Source organism: Marmota monax, unplaced genomic scaffold (genome assembly GCF_021218885.2).
Source record: "Marmota monax isolate L192 unplaced genomic scaffold, Marmota_monax_Labrador192_F-V1.1 WCK01_AAM20220418_F8-fsc00056, whole genome shotgun sequence".
Taxonomy (NCBI): Eukaryota; Metazoa; Chordata; class Mammalia; order Rodentia; family Sciuridae; genus Marmota; species Marmota monax.
Window position 1 is genome coordinate 3,206,321 of NW_026695212.1, and position 18,085 is coordinate 3,224,405.

Below are 18,085 nucleotides of genomic sequence, written 5' to 3' on the forward strand. Positions count from 1 at the left end.
TCCTCAAGACACTTTACCGCCACCTGCTGGAATGTTGTACCTATATCACACAAATTCCTTTATGACTTCAAGAAGATAAACCTCCCTGTGCAGCCTGCCCTACTGAAAGCAATGCCCTGAAACCAGTTTTACAGCTTTGCCATGGGCTAGCACTACTGTGGCAGCACGGGTGCCATGGATAAGTGGCTGTCCTTTTCAGGGTGTGTCTCCCATGAATTTTTGGCTGCCATGACATCCCTTGGTAACGCTTGTCCATCCTTGGTACGAGATGGAATGCTGCTCCCTTTCCCTCCAACATCTAAAGTGGAAAATCTACAGGGACCCTTCCAACTCTTCCAAAGGCCCCTTCAGGAGTCCATGACCTCCCCAGGTGAAAAAGTTTTGAAGGGGTGTGAATTCATCTCTCCATCATTGCTGCAGGCAGAACTGTAAATTGTGACAGGGGAGACCCAAAGGAATGCAGGATCACATGCACGCTCGGTGGATGGGAAACAGATCTGTCTAGGTGCCATCAAAACAACACAACTGGCCACTGGAAACCCTGCCAAGGTCTAGGGTGCTGGGGAGCAGGGAGAGGAGAGTGGGGGGGAACGAAGTCCTGTGGGGCTCACACAGCCGGCCAGCCCGGCATCGCAAACACAGAAATGAGGTTTGGCTTCATTCTTTTCAGCCCACTGATTGCTTTATTTTAAATTACCCTAACTACTTAGCATGGTAAATTAAGTTGAAACCCCCAAAAGTTTGAGGAGGATGTCATCTAATCTGATTAAAAGGAATATTCCCGTCACAAGCGAGGGAGGAAATGGAAATTACCCTGAGTGCACTGCTATTAAATAATTTGCATAGACTTGCATATGCTATACATCAGAAAAGCATATGCTCTTTAGATTTAATGAAATAATTTTCCCTCTCCAAAGACTGTTAGAGTCTCTGTCCTTCCCTATCTGTCTTTTTTTTTTCCCTTCCCATCTGTCTCTTTTTGAATGTTAAAATTATTTCATGGGAAGGGTACAGAGCTATGCACAAATTACATGAAATATGCTAATAATCTTCCTGCTGGCAGGGCTGGGAGGTCCTGAAACAGCACTGCCAAACTTCCCAATGTCCCCTTGTCAATCTCCCACAATTAAAGTCTCCTTTTACAGCCCTTAAACGGTTCAGCTTGATTCATTGGGGGGTCCCATTGATGGGGGGAAGATGGTTAAACCAATCCTTTGGCTCTACTTTCCAAATAATGTCTTCCTAACCCTAAGGAATAGCATCTAAATCAAAATGAAAATGAAAGGGAAAATTGCCCTCAAGCCCATGTCTTCAAAACATCAGCAGTCTGTGACACTGCCATTGTGGTTGCACGTGTACAATAATCATCTTTGAAAGATTTTTTTGTGCCTGCTCTGCTTTTCAAGGTTCAAACCCCTTGACAGATATTGGCTGCTGTTAAAGCATCATCCCCATTTTATCAATGGAGGCAAGGAAGCCCAGATAGATGGACAGGGTGGGTTAGTGGCTAGAGGTGGGGGAAGGGGAGAAAGGAGGAATGAAATCTATCTATTTTTGTATTCTCTATGGATATTCTCTCGTTTTGGGGTAATATTTTAGCAGATCTCATGTTCAGTTGTAATGTAGCCAACAGAGGAATTCTAGTGAATTCCCCAACAAAATTACATTAGGATCAAATGTGATCGTTATAAACACTATCCAGATGTTGGGGATGGACTGGATATAACTCTTTAAGCCCCAAATTACAGTATAATAAATGCAAGCATGGGGATCTGCCAATACATCTGAACTTCATGTCGGAAACCAGGTCTGACCTTAATTTAACTCTATAAGGAACTATGAGTTTCCCCACTTGTATAGTTAGGATGCATCCAAAGATCTCCAAGTGCTATATTGTCACAAGTTTTATCACTTACTTGAAGCGTGACCATATCAGATTCTGGAGCAAAACCAATCTTAATGCGAGCATTTTATTAACACATTTAGAGAGGAAACAGAATCGCAACTAGAAATAACTATTGAGGTTATGAAGCAAACCTGGTGAAATGAAAAACAATATAATATTAAGATGATATTTGTCCTTGGTAAATCTCAGGGAGTTATGATACTATAATAAGCAGACACTAAAATATTTTATGATATAAACCAGAGATGCAAACTAGCACTGGCCCACAGAGAAAGATAAAATTTAGGGGGAAAAAAAAACCACCTTCATACTCTGCCCCTGACATTTTTTTTCCTATCAGCAGAGTTGATATAAATTGATAGCTTTGTGTTAGAGCTGAAGATCAACACTGAATATAATTACAATGCCGGTATTTACCAGTGAAGATGACTATTCCACATATTCTAGTATCAAATAAAAGAAGATAGATAGCAGGCCCTCTGGAAATCTGGAATCAATAGACCAACCAATTTGTAAAGTTCTAAACGATAGCATGACTACTATCTGCATATTTTGTCGCATGATGCTGGAAGAAACAGAAAGGAAAAAGAAATGTTTTAAGGGGTGCCAAATATGCATCAAGTCCTTTAAAACATGTATGTTCTTTTCTGATTTTAATGTTTGGTAAATCAAAGTGTAGAATGGTCTCCTCCCTTAAGAAACTTAAAATATAATGCCAAGGATATGAAATGTACCACCCTTCAAAATTTAGAAGTTAAATCACCAAATTAATAGATGTCACAAGTCAGCATAAGTACAGCATGGAGGGCCACTGTATATCTCCCACCACCAACATTTCAAGTAAAAAAAATAAAAAGCTATTTGTAGCAGTTGAAAGTACTTAACACATTTGAAATAAGCTAACCCCCACCTCAAATGAAACCTATGTCATCATTACATTTATTTACTAAGAATATTTTTAAAAATCCTTGATTTATTTGCAGAAGGAAATCACTAGTGTATCTTCAAAGTCATCTGTCCAGTGGTGAAAAGATAGGGGCCAGATTGGGAAACATTAACAGGAAAGTTCAGAGATTATACGACTTTGAGGCAGATAAGGGTAGACTGCATATGACTTTGTTTGTGGTACTAGGGAATGGAACCAGGGCACTTAACCACTGAATCACATCCCCTCTCCCTTTTTTAAATTTTGAGACAGGATCTTGATAAGTTGCTCAGGGGGTCTAAGTTGCTGAGGCTGGCCTTGAATTTGTGATACTCCTGCCTCAGTCTCTGGAGCCACTAGGATTACAGGACTGCACCACCATGCCCAGCTCCTGTAAATGAGTTTTGAGAAGAAAAGATTGTCTCAAAATAGACAGTGAGATGAGAGGTGAAGGCCCAGCTCTCAAAAGATTCTGCCCCTGAGGGAACATGTCACTTCCATTCCTATCACATTGGCCAAAGTCAGTCACATGAGCACATCCAAGTGAAATGGGTGGGCAAGTGGAAATCTATCACAGACCTAAAAGGAATCAGAAATGTTTGGGAGACAGCACTCATAACACACACACTACTCTGAATAACAACATACCCCCTAAGGTTTACATAGTCCTATAGAGATTAAAAGCATTTCTTACATCTATTATCTCATGAGAGCCTCACAAATAATGCTCTGTTTTATTATCTCCATTTTAAAGCTGAGGAAGCAGGCACAAAACTAAGTTACTTGCTCAAGGTCTTTTACTAGTAAGTGGTAGGACTGGGATTTGAATCCTCATTTCCTGACTCAGTCCAGTTCCAGGCTGTTTCCTTGATGCCTCTAGGTAGGCAGATGGAGGCAGAAGCTAGATTGCAGGGGCTGAGAGATCAATTGGATGTGAAGAAATGGAAGAGGGTATACTAAGAATCCCATCTTGCAGTCACTGGAAGCTTCCTAGCAGGAAAGTAACATACTAAAAGAAATGTTTTAAAAGGTTTCTTTTACAGCCCTTCAAAGGTACTCCAAATAGGCCCTACTACACTCCTGGAAGGATTAATAATTATTTTGGGTTGGGGGGAAATCAGTTTGGCAACATGGATCTGAGCTTTTTCAGAAAAGTTCATGCCCTTTTAGAACTCTCCCACAAGAATATAATCAGATAATGATTAGACTTGAGTGTCAGGCCACTAATATTACAGAGAAGTATTTTAATAGCAAAAAACCAAAAACAAATCAGAAAGAGAACTTAAACGTCCAAAAGGCAAATAAGAAAATGTATAGTTTCTCCACAAGATAGACTATGAGGTAACTTTTCAAACAACACTTTTAAAACATCCCCAGCGTCATGGGGGAAATCCTCATGCTATAAAGTTAAGAAAGCAGGATATAAAATTATACAGTCTTAAAACAATTATGAAAATATACACACAGCTATACATCATCTGGGTGGTTGGATTACAAGTGATTTCATTTCATTTAGACTTTCCTGAGTTTTAAGTTTTCTACAATATACATGTGTTACTTTTATGAGGAAAGATAATAAAAATTATAAAAGAGAAAGAAATTGACAACCACACAGGATGAATTAGAATGAATAAAGTAGATATTAAAAATCTGATGTTTTATGTGGGGATAGGGGATAAGGAGAGGTTGGTTATTGTTTTATTTTTATTTTGTTTTCATTCAAATACACTGTGAGGCAAAGAGCACAGTCACCAATGGGAAAAGTTTGGTTATTAATTACAGAAGAAATAGACCTGCAAAAAAGATCACTAGTCACACATCATAGTTTCATTTAGCAGCTTCTCTTTTTATAGAAAAGAATAAAATTGATTTTCACATTAGTCCAAATGTTACTAATTCTGTGGCTAGTTATCACTGATTTATGGTTTAGAAAAAAGATTGGTGTGAGAATACAGCAACCTGGGCCCCAGGACTACTTTCCCACAAACTAAGAATATCTTGGGAAAATTGGTCTTTATTTCCTCTCTGCTAAAAAGCCCAGGGTTAAAATAGGGGTGATCTCTACAATATTTCCAAGCCTTAAAATGCTATGACTATTTTAATCTATATTAATTTCATATTAATGAAACCAACCTGTAAGTGGATTTGTGTAAAATATTTTCAGCTAGACCACCCACCTAATCAAACTATATTGGAATGCCATTACACGTGTCAGTATTCTAGGTGCCATATGAAATTAAAACAGAATCCTTTCTCCAGAATTTAACATTTTCAAAAATGATTTGTAAACTTTCAGGAAGTCAGCTATGAGATTTGCGAAAATCTTTACAACAAAATCATCTTTGTTAGCAGGTGGGTAACACACCTAAACCCACAGACACAACACAATGAAAACCTTTTGGTGCCACCTGCCTGTTGTTATGGTTTACCTATGAGGTGTCCTCCAATGGCTCATGTATTTGACAATAATAGAACATTCAGAAGTGAAAAGATTGGGTTATGTTAGCCTTAACCTAACCAATGCGTTAATCCAGTTGAAGGGATTAACTGGGTGGTGAGATGGGCAGGTAGGGTGTGTCAGGAGGAGGTAGGTCATTGCGGGTGTGCCTTCAGGGTTATTTATTTTGTTCCTGGTGAGGGGAGAGAGCTCCCTCTCTGCTTCTTGGCTCTCGTGTCCTAAGCTGCTTCCTTCCACCACACTCTTCTGCCATGATGTTCTGTCTCACCTCGGGCCCAGAGCAGATGGATGTCCATGGACTGAGGCCTCTGAAACTGTGAGCCCCAAATAAACTTTTCCTCCTCTACAATTGTTTGTCAGGTATTTTGGTCACAGCAGCAAAAAAGCTGACTAAAACATGTGCTTTGATACTCAGTGAGTTTTTTTTCTTTTGGACACAATTGCCTTCAAGCTAGAAAGTTGGGGTGGGGGGACTTCCAAATGCAAAATGCTTCAGGATGGAGAAATAAGATTCAACTCACCTGAATTCTCAAATAAAGATAACCTTCATTTACTAAATACAGACATTATTTTGAAGCAGGAGTCAGCAATTTATCTCTAAAAGCCAGATTATAATTCAGGCTTTGCAGGCCATTGAAAGGTCTGGGTCTCAATTATTCAGCTCCACCTTTTTTTTTTTTTTTGTACCAGGGATTGAACCCAGGAGTTGCTTAAACACTAAGCCACATACGCAGCCCTTTTAAAAATGTTTTAATTTTGAGACAGGTTCTCACTAGGTTGCTTACATTCTTGCTAAATCGCTGAGGCTAGCTTTGAAACTGTAATCCTCCTGCCTCAGCCTCCTGAGCCGATGGGATTACAGACATGTACTACTGTGCCCAGCTCAGCTCCGCCATTGTACCACAAAAGTAACCATAGACAGTGCATGAAAAAGTGGTGGTGGCTATGTGTCAACAAAACTTTATTTGCAAGAATAGATGATCAGCACGTTTGCCTACCCCTGTTGGAAAGCATACTTTCTATTCATATTGAATCCAGCTAAAAGAAGATGAGATTGAAGAGGAAGAGGAAGAAAAACCTAATGAGTAGGTTTTACTACTCATCAGTGGCTTGAGCCCAAGGAGGAAATTAAAGTAATACTGAAGAGGCCAATGTAGAAAGAAAAAAAGAGAAATGCAGAGAAACTAGTAGTCAAGTTGTGAAGAAAAATAACAAGCAGGAAACCCATTTCTAACGTGGTCACTGGTCCATAAGGAGAATTGCTAGAGATCATTAAAAAAACAAAAAACATGTATAACTGAATTCAGTGGTTTTAAAAAATGTTTGACTCACAGCTTAAAATCTTTTTCAAAACAATTAAAAAATGCAAGAAAAAAAGATGGAAGGTGAAAGATGAAAAGTAAAGGGGTGGAAAGAGTGCCAAATGGAGGCAGGAGCAGGATGTGGGCCAGGAAGCAAGAAAAAGAAAAGTGTCCATTTTTTCCTGTCTTTTCAGTCTTTGCTTTTAGAATTCCAAGTGCCAAGTCTGAGCTGAGACCTTTTGATCTTGCTGGGGATTTCCTGGTCAAAACAGTCAGCTGCAGCATACCCAGCAATGACACAGCCATCATAGCCATTCCTCAGCCAATGTCAGATTCCTCTGCTGTGAGCTCAATGTGTGCACTGGTCTTTAAAGACAAGGGTGGGAAATTAATATGAATCAGTGTCTTCATCCATTCGTCACACCTTGCCATTACCTTTCAATTAAGAACTATATGAACAGAATCTCCAGACCTGGGAGTACTCTGGCACTTTGGTTCTACGGATTGAAGCATGGTCTTCAGTTTTGACCTTGTACACCTCATAACCTGAGATGTGGGTGTGAGAAAGGAGAATAAACCACTCAAGACCATTGGGTAGAGTTACATTGAAACTACCTTAATTAAATGGGTATTGATCTCTGTGCTTGTCCCCTTCTGTTTCTTTCTTTCATATCTCCTCCAGAGACAATTCAACAGCCTCTTTTCAATCCATACCTGGCTTTACATAATGCTCACATTCAGGAAGTTCTTCTTTACATTTAACCTAAATCCTTTCTGCTAGTTAAAACCTGTTTCCTCAGTGGAGATTTGGAACACCTGGTTTCCATTCTCTTTATGGCAAGTCTTCTTAAAGATTCACAGGCTTATAAAGGACATTCATACCAACCTCACCTAAGGCACATAGCTCCTTTTTTTTATAAAGTATTTTTCCAAGAATATTTTCCTGTACATACCAATAACCAATTGCCCAGGCTGTCGAGATCTGACTCATTGAGATTTCAGATTCAGCTGTGGAGATTTCTACAGCTCAAGAAAGAACAGCCCTTATCCAATAACTCAAGGTAGAAGAGGGCATAGAGGCAACCACTTTGTATTTAATAATGATTAAATACCTGCTTTGTTGAAGATGCTGATAAATTGAAGTTTGGGGGAAAACTAAAAGAAGAGTAGAGTGCTTACATCTGAAGAGGGAAGCATGTGGAAATGACCAATCTTTGGCCAACTGCCTTCAGTTCTGTTCAAGAATATCATCTCTTTGTGGGAGCAAGTTGAGGCATTTGAGAATTTTGACAAATAGCACCCAATGTTGGTCTCTCAATGAAATTTGTAACTGTCTTCTCCCCATCACACACCTCAAACGGTTTCTTCTCTGAAGCATTGGGGGGAAAAAATCTGGAGCTATACAAAAGATCCTCAGCTGACTGAGGAGCAAACAACATATGTTCTTGAACATCTGTGCTTTTCCTGAGCTATTTTTTTCCACTATTGTCAAGAGAAAAGAAGTTTAGTGGAATGTTTCTCCACAGAGGCACAAGTCTATAATATTCCCTGTTGATTACATATAAAAGACACAAAATATTAGTTTATTAAAAGCAGCTTCAACCATTGCTGTACAAAGCAGTTTTCCGATGGAACAGATTTATGAAGTAACGGCTGAAAGGTATGCAGATCACAAGATCCATGACAAATGTACTTTATTACACGGATCAGAAATTCCATATGTACTAGCAGTTACTGTACAATGATACACAACACCCAACTAAGACCACTTAAAGGTTTTTGCTGATATTGAAAACTACAAAGACACAATGTGAGAGTGAGAAAGTGTTTCATAAGATAGCATAATGCCAAGACAATTCATCGCTTTAGGAAATAAAATACATTCTGCATATTATAAACTTAATATATTATAAAGCTATGCTATTCTTTAAATTAAAATTCGAAAGTCTTTACCCCATTCATTGTTTAAAGCAGATGTTTATAACGTTTTTTCCATACTTTAATTTGAAACTTGGTTGAATGAGTACCAGACTTAACATTAATAAAATTAAGATTTCAGATTTTGTTATTTCCATCAAAAAAAGATACTTAAGTCTACAATCATGTAGCACCAAAAGACTGAATAGAGCAAAATAAACCCAATACATTTCAAATACAACATTTTTATATAAGGAATTTCTTGGCTTAAAAGAATGTCAGCAACTTTTGACCTGAATTCCAAGTACAATATTTGAACCCATTCTACTATATTTCACTTGGTTTTCCAGCCTGAGCTTGACAGGGTACTACTCCCACTTCAGCTCATTACTTCTCCCAGTTATCTTGATTACAAGGTTCCTCTTTAGATGCAGTCAGGCCCTCTTTATGACTTTGCATCATAGGTATTCATTCTATACTCAGAACAGTTTTGTTCACTACTTAAAAGTTGCACTACCTATTCGGTTTTCTAATCTGAAATTAGGGATAAGAGTATTGTTCCCACACCTTTCTTTGTTTTATATAAGTGAATTTAGCACAATAAGCATTCTCTAAATGTTGGCCCTTTTTGTTGTTGTTTACTATACCGTAATGAATGAGTCTTACGTGACATGAAATTGTGTTGTTTCCCTGTTCTAAAATAGGTGTGAAAGACCTTTGACATTCAACTATGTAAATTTTAGCATTTTTTTCCTAAGCAGGCCCAACCTTGGCTCTGGTCCTTCTAGCTGCCTGATAGCCCCTGTGGACAGCAGAATGGCTTTTAAACTCTTGTAAGCCTTTAAAGGTCATCCCTCACCCACAAACCCTTTCTTGTAAAACAGGTATGTGTCTGCTGTAATAGTGTTCTCATATGCCAGCAAATACTAGGAAAAAAGAATTATTTATATTTGTGCCTAGCACATAGTTGAATCAATCTGCCAGCCACTTAGCTAGTAAGATTACCCAAGTCTAATATCTGAATTTCAATTGTAGTGCTTATAAATTTGGCAATTCTGGCCAGGCACAGTGGTGCATGCCTATAACCCCAGTGGCTCTGAAAGCTGAGATCAGAAGATCACAAGTTCAAAGGCAGCCTCAGCAACTGCAAGGCGCTAAGTCACTCAGTGAGACCCTGTCTCTAAATAAAACACAAAATAGGGCTGGGGATTTGGCTCAGTGGTTCAGTGCCCCTGAGTTCAATCCCTGGTACAAAATAAATAAATAGATAGATAGATAGATAGATAGACACATAGATACATAGATAGATGGATAGATAGATCTGGCAATTCCTTGATGTCTCTTTAGAGGCCCCTAATTTTTTTGTGACTAGCACTTCACTAGCCTAAACTATACACCATTGTCTCTGTCACCACCCACCAGTACATTTCAGATGGTTGAATCAAGTCATTTATAGCCAGATAGTTTTTCTTCTCCAGCTTCTAAAAATCCTAGATATGTAGGTCCAAATTTTGAAAACATTCAAATTTCTTAACAAGCAAATATACACTGTTGCACACTTTATATAGCATGCAAAGTAGTGGAAAAAGATAGGCATCTACATTAATTTGACAACAGAAAAAATAATGTGGTCAAAACCACTACTTAGAGCTTCAACTGCAGTTCACATTTCTTTTCAGTAGCAGCCTGTGCAATGATGATCATGGCCATACCTTCTTCTTTTGGAAAAGGTAGGTCCATTCCTAATGAAGAGTTTCTTAGGGAAATCCAATCTGTTTTAGGTCCAGAGGTTTGAGGAGCATTCTATGAATCATTTCTTTACTAAAGTCTGCTCTTTATCTGATCCTGAGTCTTTATCAACCTAACCCATCATGGGTTGAACCAAAAATTAAGTGTTCTACCCTAAAATCACCTTTTTCTTTTAGCAATTTTGGGCATCCTGAAGAGGCAGATTGTCATTCTAAGAGTATAGGCTCTAGGGCCCAGCTGCCTGAATTTGAATCGCAGGTCTCCTGGTTTTGTATACATGGCCTGTGTGCCTCAGTTTCATTCTGTGTAAAGAGAGAATATTAGCACCCAACTCAGGATTGCTGGATGAATTAAATGATTTAATACTTTATGCTATTTTGATTATTCTTAAATATTTGAATTAAAAAAAAAAACTTTACATTCAATTCCTAATGCAATAGCTCAACCTAATTCCAAAAATGATTTGGTATTTAGCTTGAGCTCCACCTGGTGGTTTTACAGTTCTCTGGAAAACATCAGTCAAATTAAGAGGACAAATTTTAAAAAGATAAAGGGCTGGGGTTGAGCTCAGCAGTAGTGTGCTCCCCTCACATGCAGAGGCCCTGGGTTTGATCCTCAGCACCACATAAAAATAAAATAAAGGTATTATATCCATCTACAACTAAAAAAATTTTTTTAAAAAGATAAGTTAATAATAGATATATACTATACTTCTCGATTTATCACACCCTGCACTACTTTTGAAACGTCAGTCTAAATTTCTGTGTGTATGTGTATGTGGTACTGGAGATTGAACCTGACTCTATGAATGTTAGGCAAGTGCTCTATCACTGACCTACATGTCCAACCTATTTTAAATATTTGAAGTTATCCACTAACTTCTGAAATGAAATAGAGTTAATTAAGAAAAGCCTATTAAAATAACTTCAATTATTTTACTGGCATTAAATTTTATAGATTCCAATATTCTATAGGATTTTGGTCATATCCTATCTATCTATACTGTGCCCCAGCCTCCTAGGACTCTTGGCACAGTTCGTGACCTCGTGGCCAAGTGAATTTATTCTAAAAATTTTCACCCTTCACTTGATTTTCTGGTGTATTTAACGTCTTCTGAGCAGGTGCACAATTCTCAGTTCTACGTACCCAGGTAATAATATTACCCAGTACCTAGAAAAGTCCCTGGCACAAAGGAAGTACTCAATAAATATTTCATTATGTCAGTAAACAAATAAAATTATTAATCTGATTAGACTGAAATTTCAGAGGAAATGAGAAATTTAGATTGATTAAAGTTGACTGAAATTAGCAAATTATAGCAAGATATTTAACTAAAACTAACTTCCATTATAGTACCAACATTTTCGATAGTGTATTCTATTTCTCAGAAACTGACCTATATAAGACCATATAATAATAAAGTAACATTTCCTGTCATTCTTTGGGTATATAGCATTACCCAAATTGATGTGACCACAAATTTTTTTTTTCTCCCAAAAGCACCTGGAGAAGTGGATTCTGAAAAACATACGCTGGGAAAGCTGTACTATATTATATTTAGGCTACACAATATTAAAACTGAAGAACATTAAGTAAGTTTCTAGGAAAAATTTGAGGTACTTTAATTTGAAACATTGATTTGTATAAATTCACATATTCCACCTAAGACTTTTAAAAAATTTAATGGAAATTTCTGGTCTTCTCTAGTACTGGGAAACCTTCATAATGTACAAAAGAAGAAAAGATCAAAGTTTTACACACAAAATATCTTTTATTCTGAATTACAGAAATCAAAACTTCAATCTAGTACTATTTATAAGACCCACTGATGTCACATTTTTAAAAAATATAACCACATAATAGCTTTTTAAATTTGAGTTTGCTCAAATTTGTCAGTTTATCATTTTACCTTTATTGGATGATTTTACCAAGTTGTAAGATCCAACAATTATAACCACATCAATTTTTTTTGCACCAGGGATTGAATTTAGGGGCACTCAACCACTAAGCCACACCCCAAACCTTTTTATTTTTTGATACATGGTCTCAGTTGCTAAGTTGCTGAGGCTGTCGTTGAACTTGTGATCCACCTGCCTAAATCTCCTGAGCTGCTGGGATCACATGTGTGTTCCAACACACCTGGTAAACCATATTAATTCTTGACAGAATTTTGATGTCTTATAGTATATAGATATTGAGTGACATCCAATTAAAACATCAATATACCTTTCATTTACTAAAGAAAATACTTTATTCAAGTTCCTAAAACAAACTTGAGGGGTTATTCTGGGTTTGAATTGAAGACAAAAAGTCAACTTAAAATATGAAAATGAATAGTTTTCATTTAGTGACAGTCAAAATCAATGTATACATTCTCCAATCAAACATCTGTCCCATGTAGAATTCTTCAAGTTTTAAGAGTCTACCAGGCCAAACCCTTTGCTGCCTTTGCTGCTTTTGCTTTGCTCTTCCCCTTTCCTTTTTCTCGCTTTGCCTTCAGTCTTTTTCTTTGCCTCTGGTTCATCCACACAGGGTACTGTCCATGCTGGTCTAGAAGAGTCTTTTTGTTTCTCTTAATCTCAGTCTCCATTTTCATGTCATCTGAATAAAAAAAATATGGAGAAACTATTAACACTTACCCCGTGAAAGCATATGAATGCATTGTGCCTATCAGAACTGAAGGCAGACTGAAACTACAGAAAACCCTTTTCTAGAATGCTCTCATTCACTCAAACAAAACTCCTCACAGCAAACTTGACAAAATCAGACACATGCTATATATTACTATAATCATGAATGACCTAAGTGTTTGTAACTATAGGCACCATCTATTTACTCACTGAGGAACTTTCTAAAGAATGTTGTCCTGATTGTGCTTTGGAATAATAAAGTCAAAAAGGAAGCATTAGGATTTATGGCTTTGAGCTACTGAATTAGTGGATAAATGTATGGTTCTGAGCACATATGAATTGTAAGAATGCTTACAATTGTAAGAATGCTTACAATAAGAATTCTCATATTAAGTTATTCCTTGAGTTACATAAGACAGTTGAGCCAGTAAGAAGTGCACCCATACTTCTAATGGACAGGTCTTATAAGTAAATGATGAGGAATGACTGGCCATTTCTTATGAACTTGAACTAAATTTTAATGAACTTAGAAAGAACTTAAATGAAGTCAATGGAATGGTTCAACAGCAGGCTGTGGTAACAAAGATAAGCATACAACAGAGAAGAAAGACCTGGACACATCCTGGGGCTGTGCTGGGGTTGCCACACTTCTAACCAGGCAATACCCAGAGACCCAGCTCTACTAACAGGGAACTTGGAAGTTCCATGAAACTATGCTATGGCATATCTGCCACTAATCTTATTAGCTGGTAAGGAACATGCCCAGAATGTCCCTCTCATGTACTTAACCAAGTTATACAAAATCTTCTATCATATTTACTACCTGATGTTATATTTGATAGTCACCATTGTTTCCATGCTGCCTAAAATAGTGCTAGTATTTAATAGTTACTCAGTAACTAGTAGTTGAGTGATTACTTTAGGTAGGTTCTGTTAAGAACATGGAAAAAAGACTTGAGATTTTAAGCATGCCAGTGATATAATCTGATTTATATTCTAAAAAGATCACACTGGGTAATATGTAGAAGATAAACCAAAAAGGAAAAAGCTGAAGAAGACAGAAGCAAAAAGGTTACTATAATGGTATAGGCAAGAGATGATGGTTGTTTTAGTCAGCTTTTTTGCTGCTGTGACTAAAAGATCTGACCAGAACAATTTGAGGGCTCAGTTTCAAAGATCTTAATCCACTCAAGATGAGGCAGAACATCATGGAGGAGTATGTGACAGAGGGAAGCAGCTCACTTGGTGATCAAGAAACAGAAGGAGTCTCCACTCTCCATATACAAAATATATACCACAAAACCACACCCCAATTCCCACCTCCTCCAGACAAACCCTATTATTTCAATTACCACTCGGTTACTCCTATCAGGGGATTAATTCATTGACTGGGTTAACATCTTATAACCCAATCATTTCTACTTTGAACCTTCCTGCATTGTCTCACACATGAGTTTTTGGGGGACACCTCACATTCAAACCATAACAATAGTCATTTGAATTAAGATGAATGAAGGAAAAAAAATAGATTCTGCTGAAATTTTGAAATAATAAATAAGATTTGTTAATGGTTTAGATATAGAGGAAAAAAGAAAGGATGACTACTAGTTTTGTGGCTTAAGAAACTGGGTAGGCAGCTGAAAAAATAGAAATAAGGAACATGAACTTTAAGGGCAGCGATAAAGAACCATCTTGATTACTAAGTGGGACTCTCCTCACTCTCAGTCCTGTCCCCATTTAGCTCCTGAAATACTCTAAGAATGAGGGCATTCCCTAGACATTCCCTAGGCAGGAGATGGATGAGAGAATGCCTCTTTGAGGATGATGAGAAAAAAGAGCCATAAATTCTGACATAGGAGATCTCCTAACAGGACCTCCTGTGTTCACTCCAATGACTCTACAGGTCTAGCAGTTAATAGACCCTCCTCCATGCCTTCACTCCTTCCAGCTTCCAATCATCATATTAGTGCCTCACTTAAATACAAGCAATGAGTACTGATCACCAGATACTTGCGAAAAACCTCCAATATAGAGATAGAGATAAAAATTTAGGAACAGAAGGGTGGGGATGAGATAGGGAGAAGCCCAAAAGAAAGATAGATGATGCAAACAGTAGATCCAAATTTCAAAAACAACTATAATTAATACCCCCCGTGAGATCAAAGAAAATATAGATCCATTAAGAACAGGAGGTTATAAAAATTAAACAATAAAAGGGGGGAAAAAACTTTGGAAATGAAAATTAGTAACATTAGGGCTGGGGATGTGGCTCAAGCGGTAGTGCTCTCGCCTGGCATGCGTGTGGCCCGGGTTCGATTCTCAGCACCACATACAAAACACCGAAAACTTAAAAAAATAAAAATAAAAAAAATATTAAAAAGAAAATTAGTAACATTAAATAACACAAGAACTAGAAAATAAAGTTGAGGAAATTACAGAATATAACGAAAGAAAAGAGAGGAGAGAAAAGAGAAACAGGAGAGAAAAGAAAATTAAAGGAACAATTCAAGACTCAGGAGTGCATGGGAATCTGGCATACAGATTTTTAAATCTTTGGCTTTATTAGTCATTAGGGAAATACAAATCAAAATTGTGGGACACTAACCCTGTACATTGCTGGTGCAAAAGTAAAATAGTGTGGCTGAGGTGGAAAAGAATAAACAAAGAATGATATGATCCAGCACTGCCATTTATAAGTATATTCCACCCCCCAAAAAAACAAAAGCAGGCATTTAAAAAAAAAAAAACTTATACACAAATGTTCACAAGAGCACTATTTATAATAGTGAGAAGGTAGAAGCAACCCAAATGAAATGGATATGAATAAAATGAATGGATAAATGAAATACAGTATACAAAGCAGACTATTAACTTAAAAAGGAAGTATTGATATATGCTACAACATGGGTGAAACTCAAAAATATTATGCTAAGTAAAAAAAGAAAGGCACAAAAGACTGCATATTGTATGATTCCATTTCATATTCAAAACAAGTACATAAAGACACAAAGCACATTAGTGGTTGTTGGAGGCATAGGGTTCAAGGCTCTTTAATAGGTACAGGGTTTCTTTTAAGATGGTGAAAATGTTTTGGAACTAGAGATGATGGTTACATAAAACTGTAAATGTACTAAGTGCAACTGAATAGTATACTGTAGGGAGAGGGATTGAGAAGAAAGAGAAAATTTAAAAATGGTCATTTTGAAGAATGGGAAAGGAAACTTTTAGGATTGTAAGGTTGAAGAATACTGCTCTCTTCCCTGACCATATACACCACATAAACATTATTTCAAGAGTATGGATGCTGGGCTGAGGATGTGGCTCAAGCGGTAGTGCACTCACCTGGCATGCGCGCAGCACCACATACAAATAAAGATGTTGTGTCTGCCGAAAACTAAAAAATAAATATTAAAAAATTCTCTCTCTCTCTTTTTAAAAAAAATTAGAGTATGGATGCTGAGAGTGCTTAATTCAACTTGCTGCCAAATTGGTGCATTAGGATGTGAGATCCAAGAAACTTTTTGCTCTGCTGAAACTAGCACCTTATACAGTCTCTACCTTAAGACTATGGTTAAGACACAGAGGTCCCTGGAATTTGTGAAAATAAAATCCAGTGAAACTGTAATTTTCAGGATAACTGATAAGTACATAAGACTCACAGTATGTTAAGCTTGCAAAGAAGCCCTCTTTCTATTCTGTGGGGACTGACTGAATTGTGCACCCTTCCAACAAGTCTAGGTTTGTTTCCTGTAGTATCATCTACTCCTCAAGCAGATTATTGTTTAATTACACAAGATCCATCTTGAATAATCCACAATATGACTATCCACATGAACTGGTTTTAAAAGTTTAGCACAGAATTTCTTGTAGCAATGTAGCCTTCAATAATAAACGTGAGCAGATTTGAAGGTAGGCACAGAGCAGTTACAAAAAAAAAAAAAAAACCCACAAAAAGAAACTAATATATATATTTTTTTAAATAAAGCACATAAACTCACCTTTTTCATCATTCACCACACTCTGCGTTTTCTCTTGGCAATGTTTAGGTACCACCACAGTTGCTATTTCTTCAACATCTTTCATTAAAACATCACTGCCAACTTTGAGAATATTTTTAAGTCTGTTGAGCTCTTTCGGAGCATTCTTTTTCCTCTTTTCAGCCCGCATCTTCCTTTTCCACTTACTCCGTAAGCTTTTAGCCATCTTTTACCTGGCAGTTAACAAAAATATACATTCAAAAGCAAATTGTTTACTACTAAAAAAAGGCATATACTTGGGAAATCAAGACACCAGGTATTTCTCTACAAAACAGGAAAAAATAGAAGATAAACTCTTCACTCTTCAAGATTTATGACAGCTTAATGTGCAACTTATGTGAGGGTCAATATGGCTCCTATTGTCACTAAATAAATAACAATTAAGAACGTTAAATCAAACTCCTAGCGGTCAAAGGCAAACTGTAAATAAAGCCAATTCTGAAACCTCCTTGGTTTCCCCACAAAATAGAGTAATTTCCCCCCAAATGCAAAGAGCATCACCATCTTAAGTTTACTAATTAGGAAATGACTTTGACAAACTGCCCTCCAAAGGAATGTGGGTACCAGGAAAGTAGAGGTTACAGATTGTATTCACTGTTGAATTCCTCAGTCCACAGCAGTTCACGCACAGTAAAGGATGAAGGGTGACTAGCTGAATACCAAAACACGAATGCCAGCAATCACAAACCTACTTGACCACCTTGTTTACAAGGACCCAAGCCCGGCAGGGGGACAGCATACAGGATTGCGGAATAGTCTTTGAGGGTCAAAGTTAACCTTAGCACGACTGAGAGACAAGAAAAGGCTTCATTTTACACAGAAAATGAGGAAGTCAAAGGGCCGCCATCAGGAGCCAGGGTCTCTCGTCCTTGACCGAGTCCTGGCTTTTTACACCGAAGAGATCAAACATGGCGCAAGAGGGTCAAAGCTTGGCACGAAATTTTCCACAGGCAGCAAATCAAGCCCCAGGTCTCACACCCCACTGTTCCCCGGAGGGAAGACGCAAACAACAAACTCACAAGATCACGTTTTCCAAGCAGCACGCCACCGACTGGAAGCCCCCAACTTCCGGCTTCCGGCCGGTGAGCGCAGTGCATGCCGGGAGTCAGTACGGCTGCTAAAGCTTCAGAGGCCGGGTAGGCGCTGACACGCCTTCTGCTTT

General features: G+C 37.7%; 1 protein-coding gene across 2 annotated transcripts; it reads right to left on the reverse strand.

Moving 5' to 3' along the window:
• Positions 1-8,267: 8,267 nt before the first annotated feature.
• On the reverse strand, positions 8,268-18,076 carry Llph (LLP homolog, long-term synaptic facilitation factor). 2 transcript variants are annotated; one of them, XM_046430747.2, is made up of 3 exons: positions 17,943-18,076; positions 16,885-17,096; positions 8,268-12,857 (listed from the first exon to the last, which is right to left on the reverse strand). In XM_046430747.2, the coding sequence occupies exons 2-3, from the start codon at positions 17,087-17,089 to the stop codon at positions 12,679-12,681; spliced, it is 384 nt and encodes a 127-aa protein (XP_046286703.1). In that variant the 5' UTR covers positions 17,090-17,096; positions 17,943-18,076; the 3' UTR covers positions 8,268-12,678. The 2 variants fall into 2 exon arrangements, with proteins under 2 accessions (XP_046286703.1, XP_058430615.1); XM_058574632.1 differs by lacking the exon at positions 17,943-18,076 and adding an exon at positions 17,616-17,891.
• Between the last annotated feature and the right edge of the window lie 9 nt (positions 18,077-18,085).

Bases quoted from the DNA above. Each gene is read 5' to 3' on its own strand.
- Llph (XM_046430747.2), bottom strand. From the start codon at position 17,089: ATGGCTAAAAGCTTACGGAGTAAGTGGAAAAGGAAGATGCGGGCTGAA. The intron at 12,858-16,884 runs GTGAGTTTATGT...TTTTTTATTCAG, and splicing joins TGTGGTGAATGATGAAAAAG to ATGACATGAAAATGGAGACT.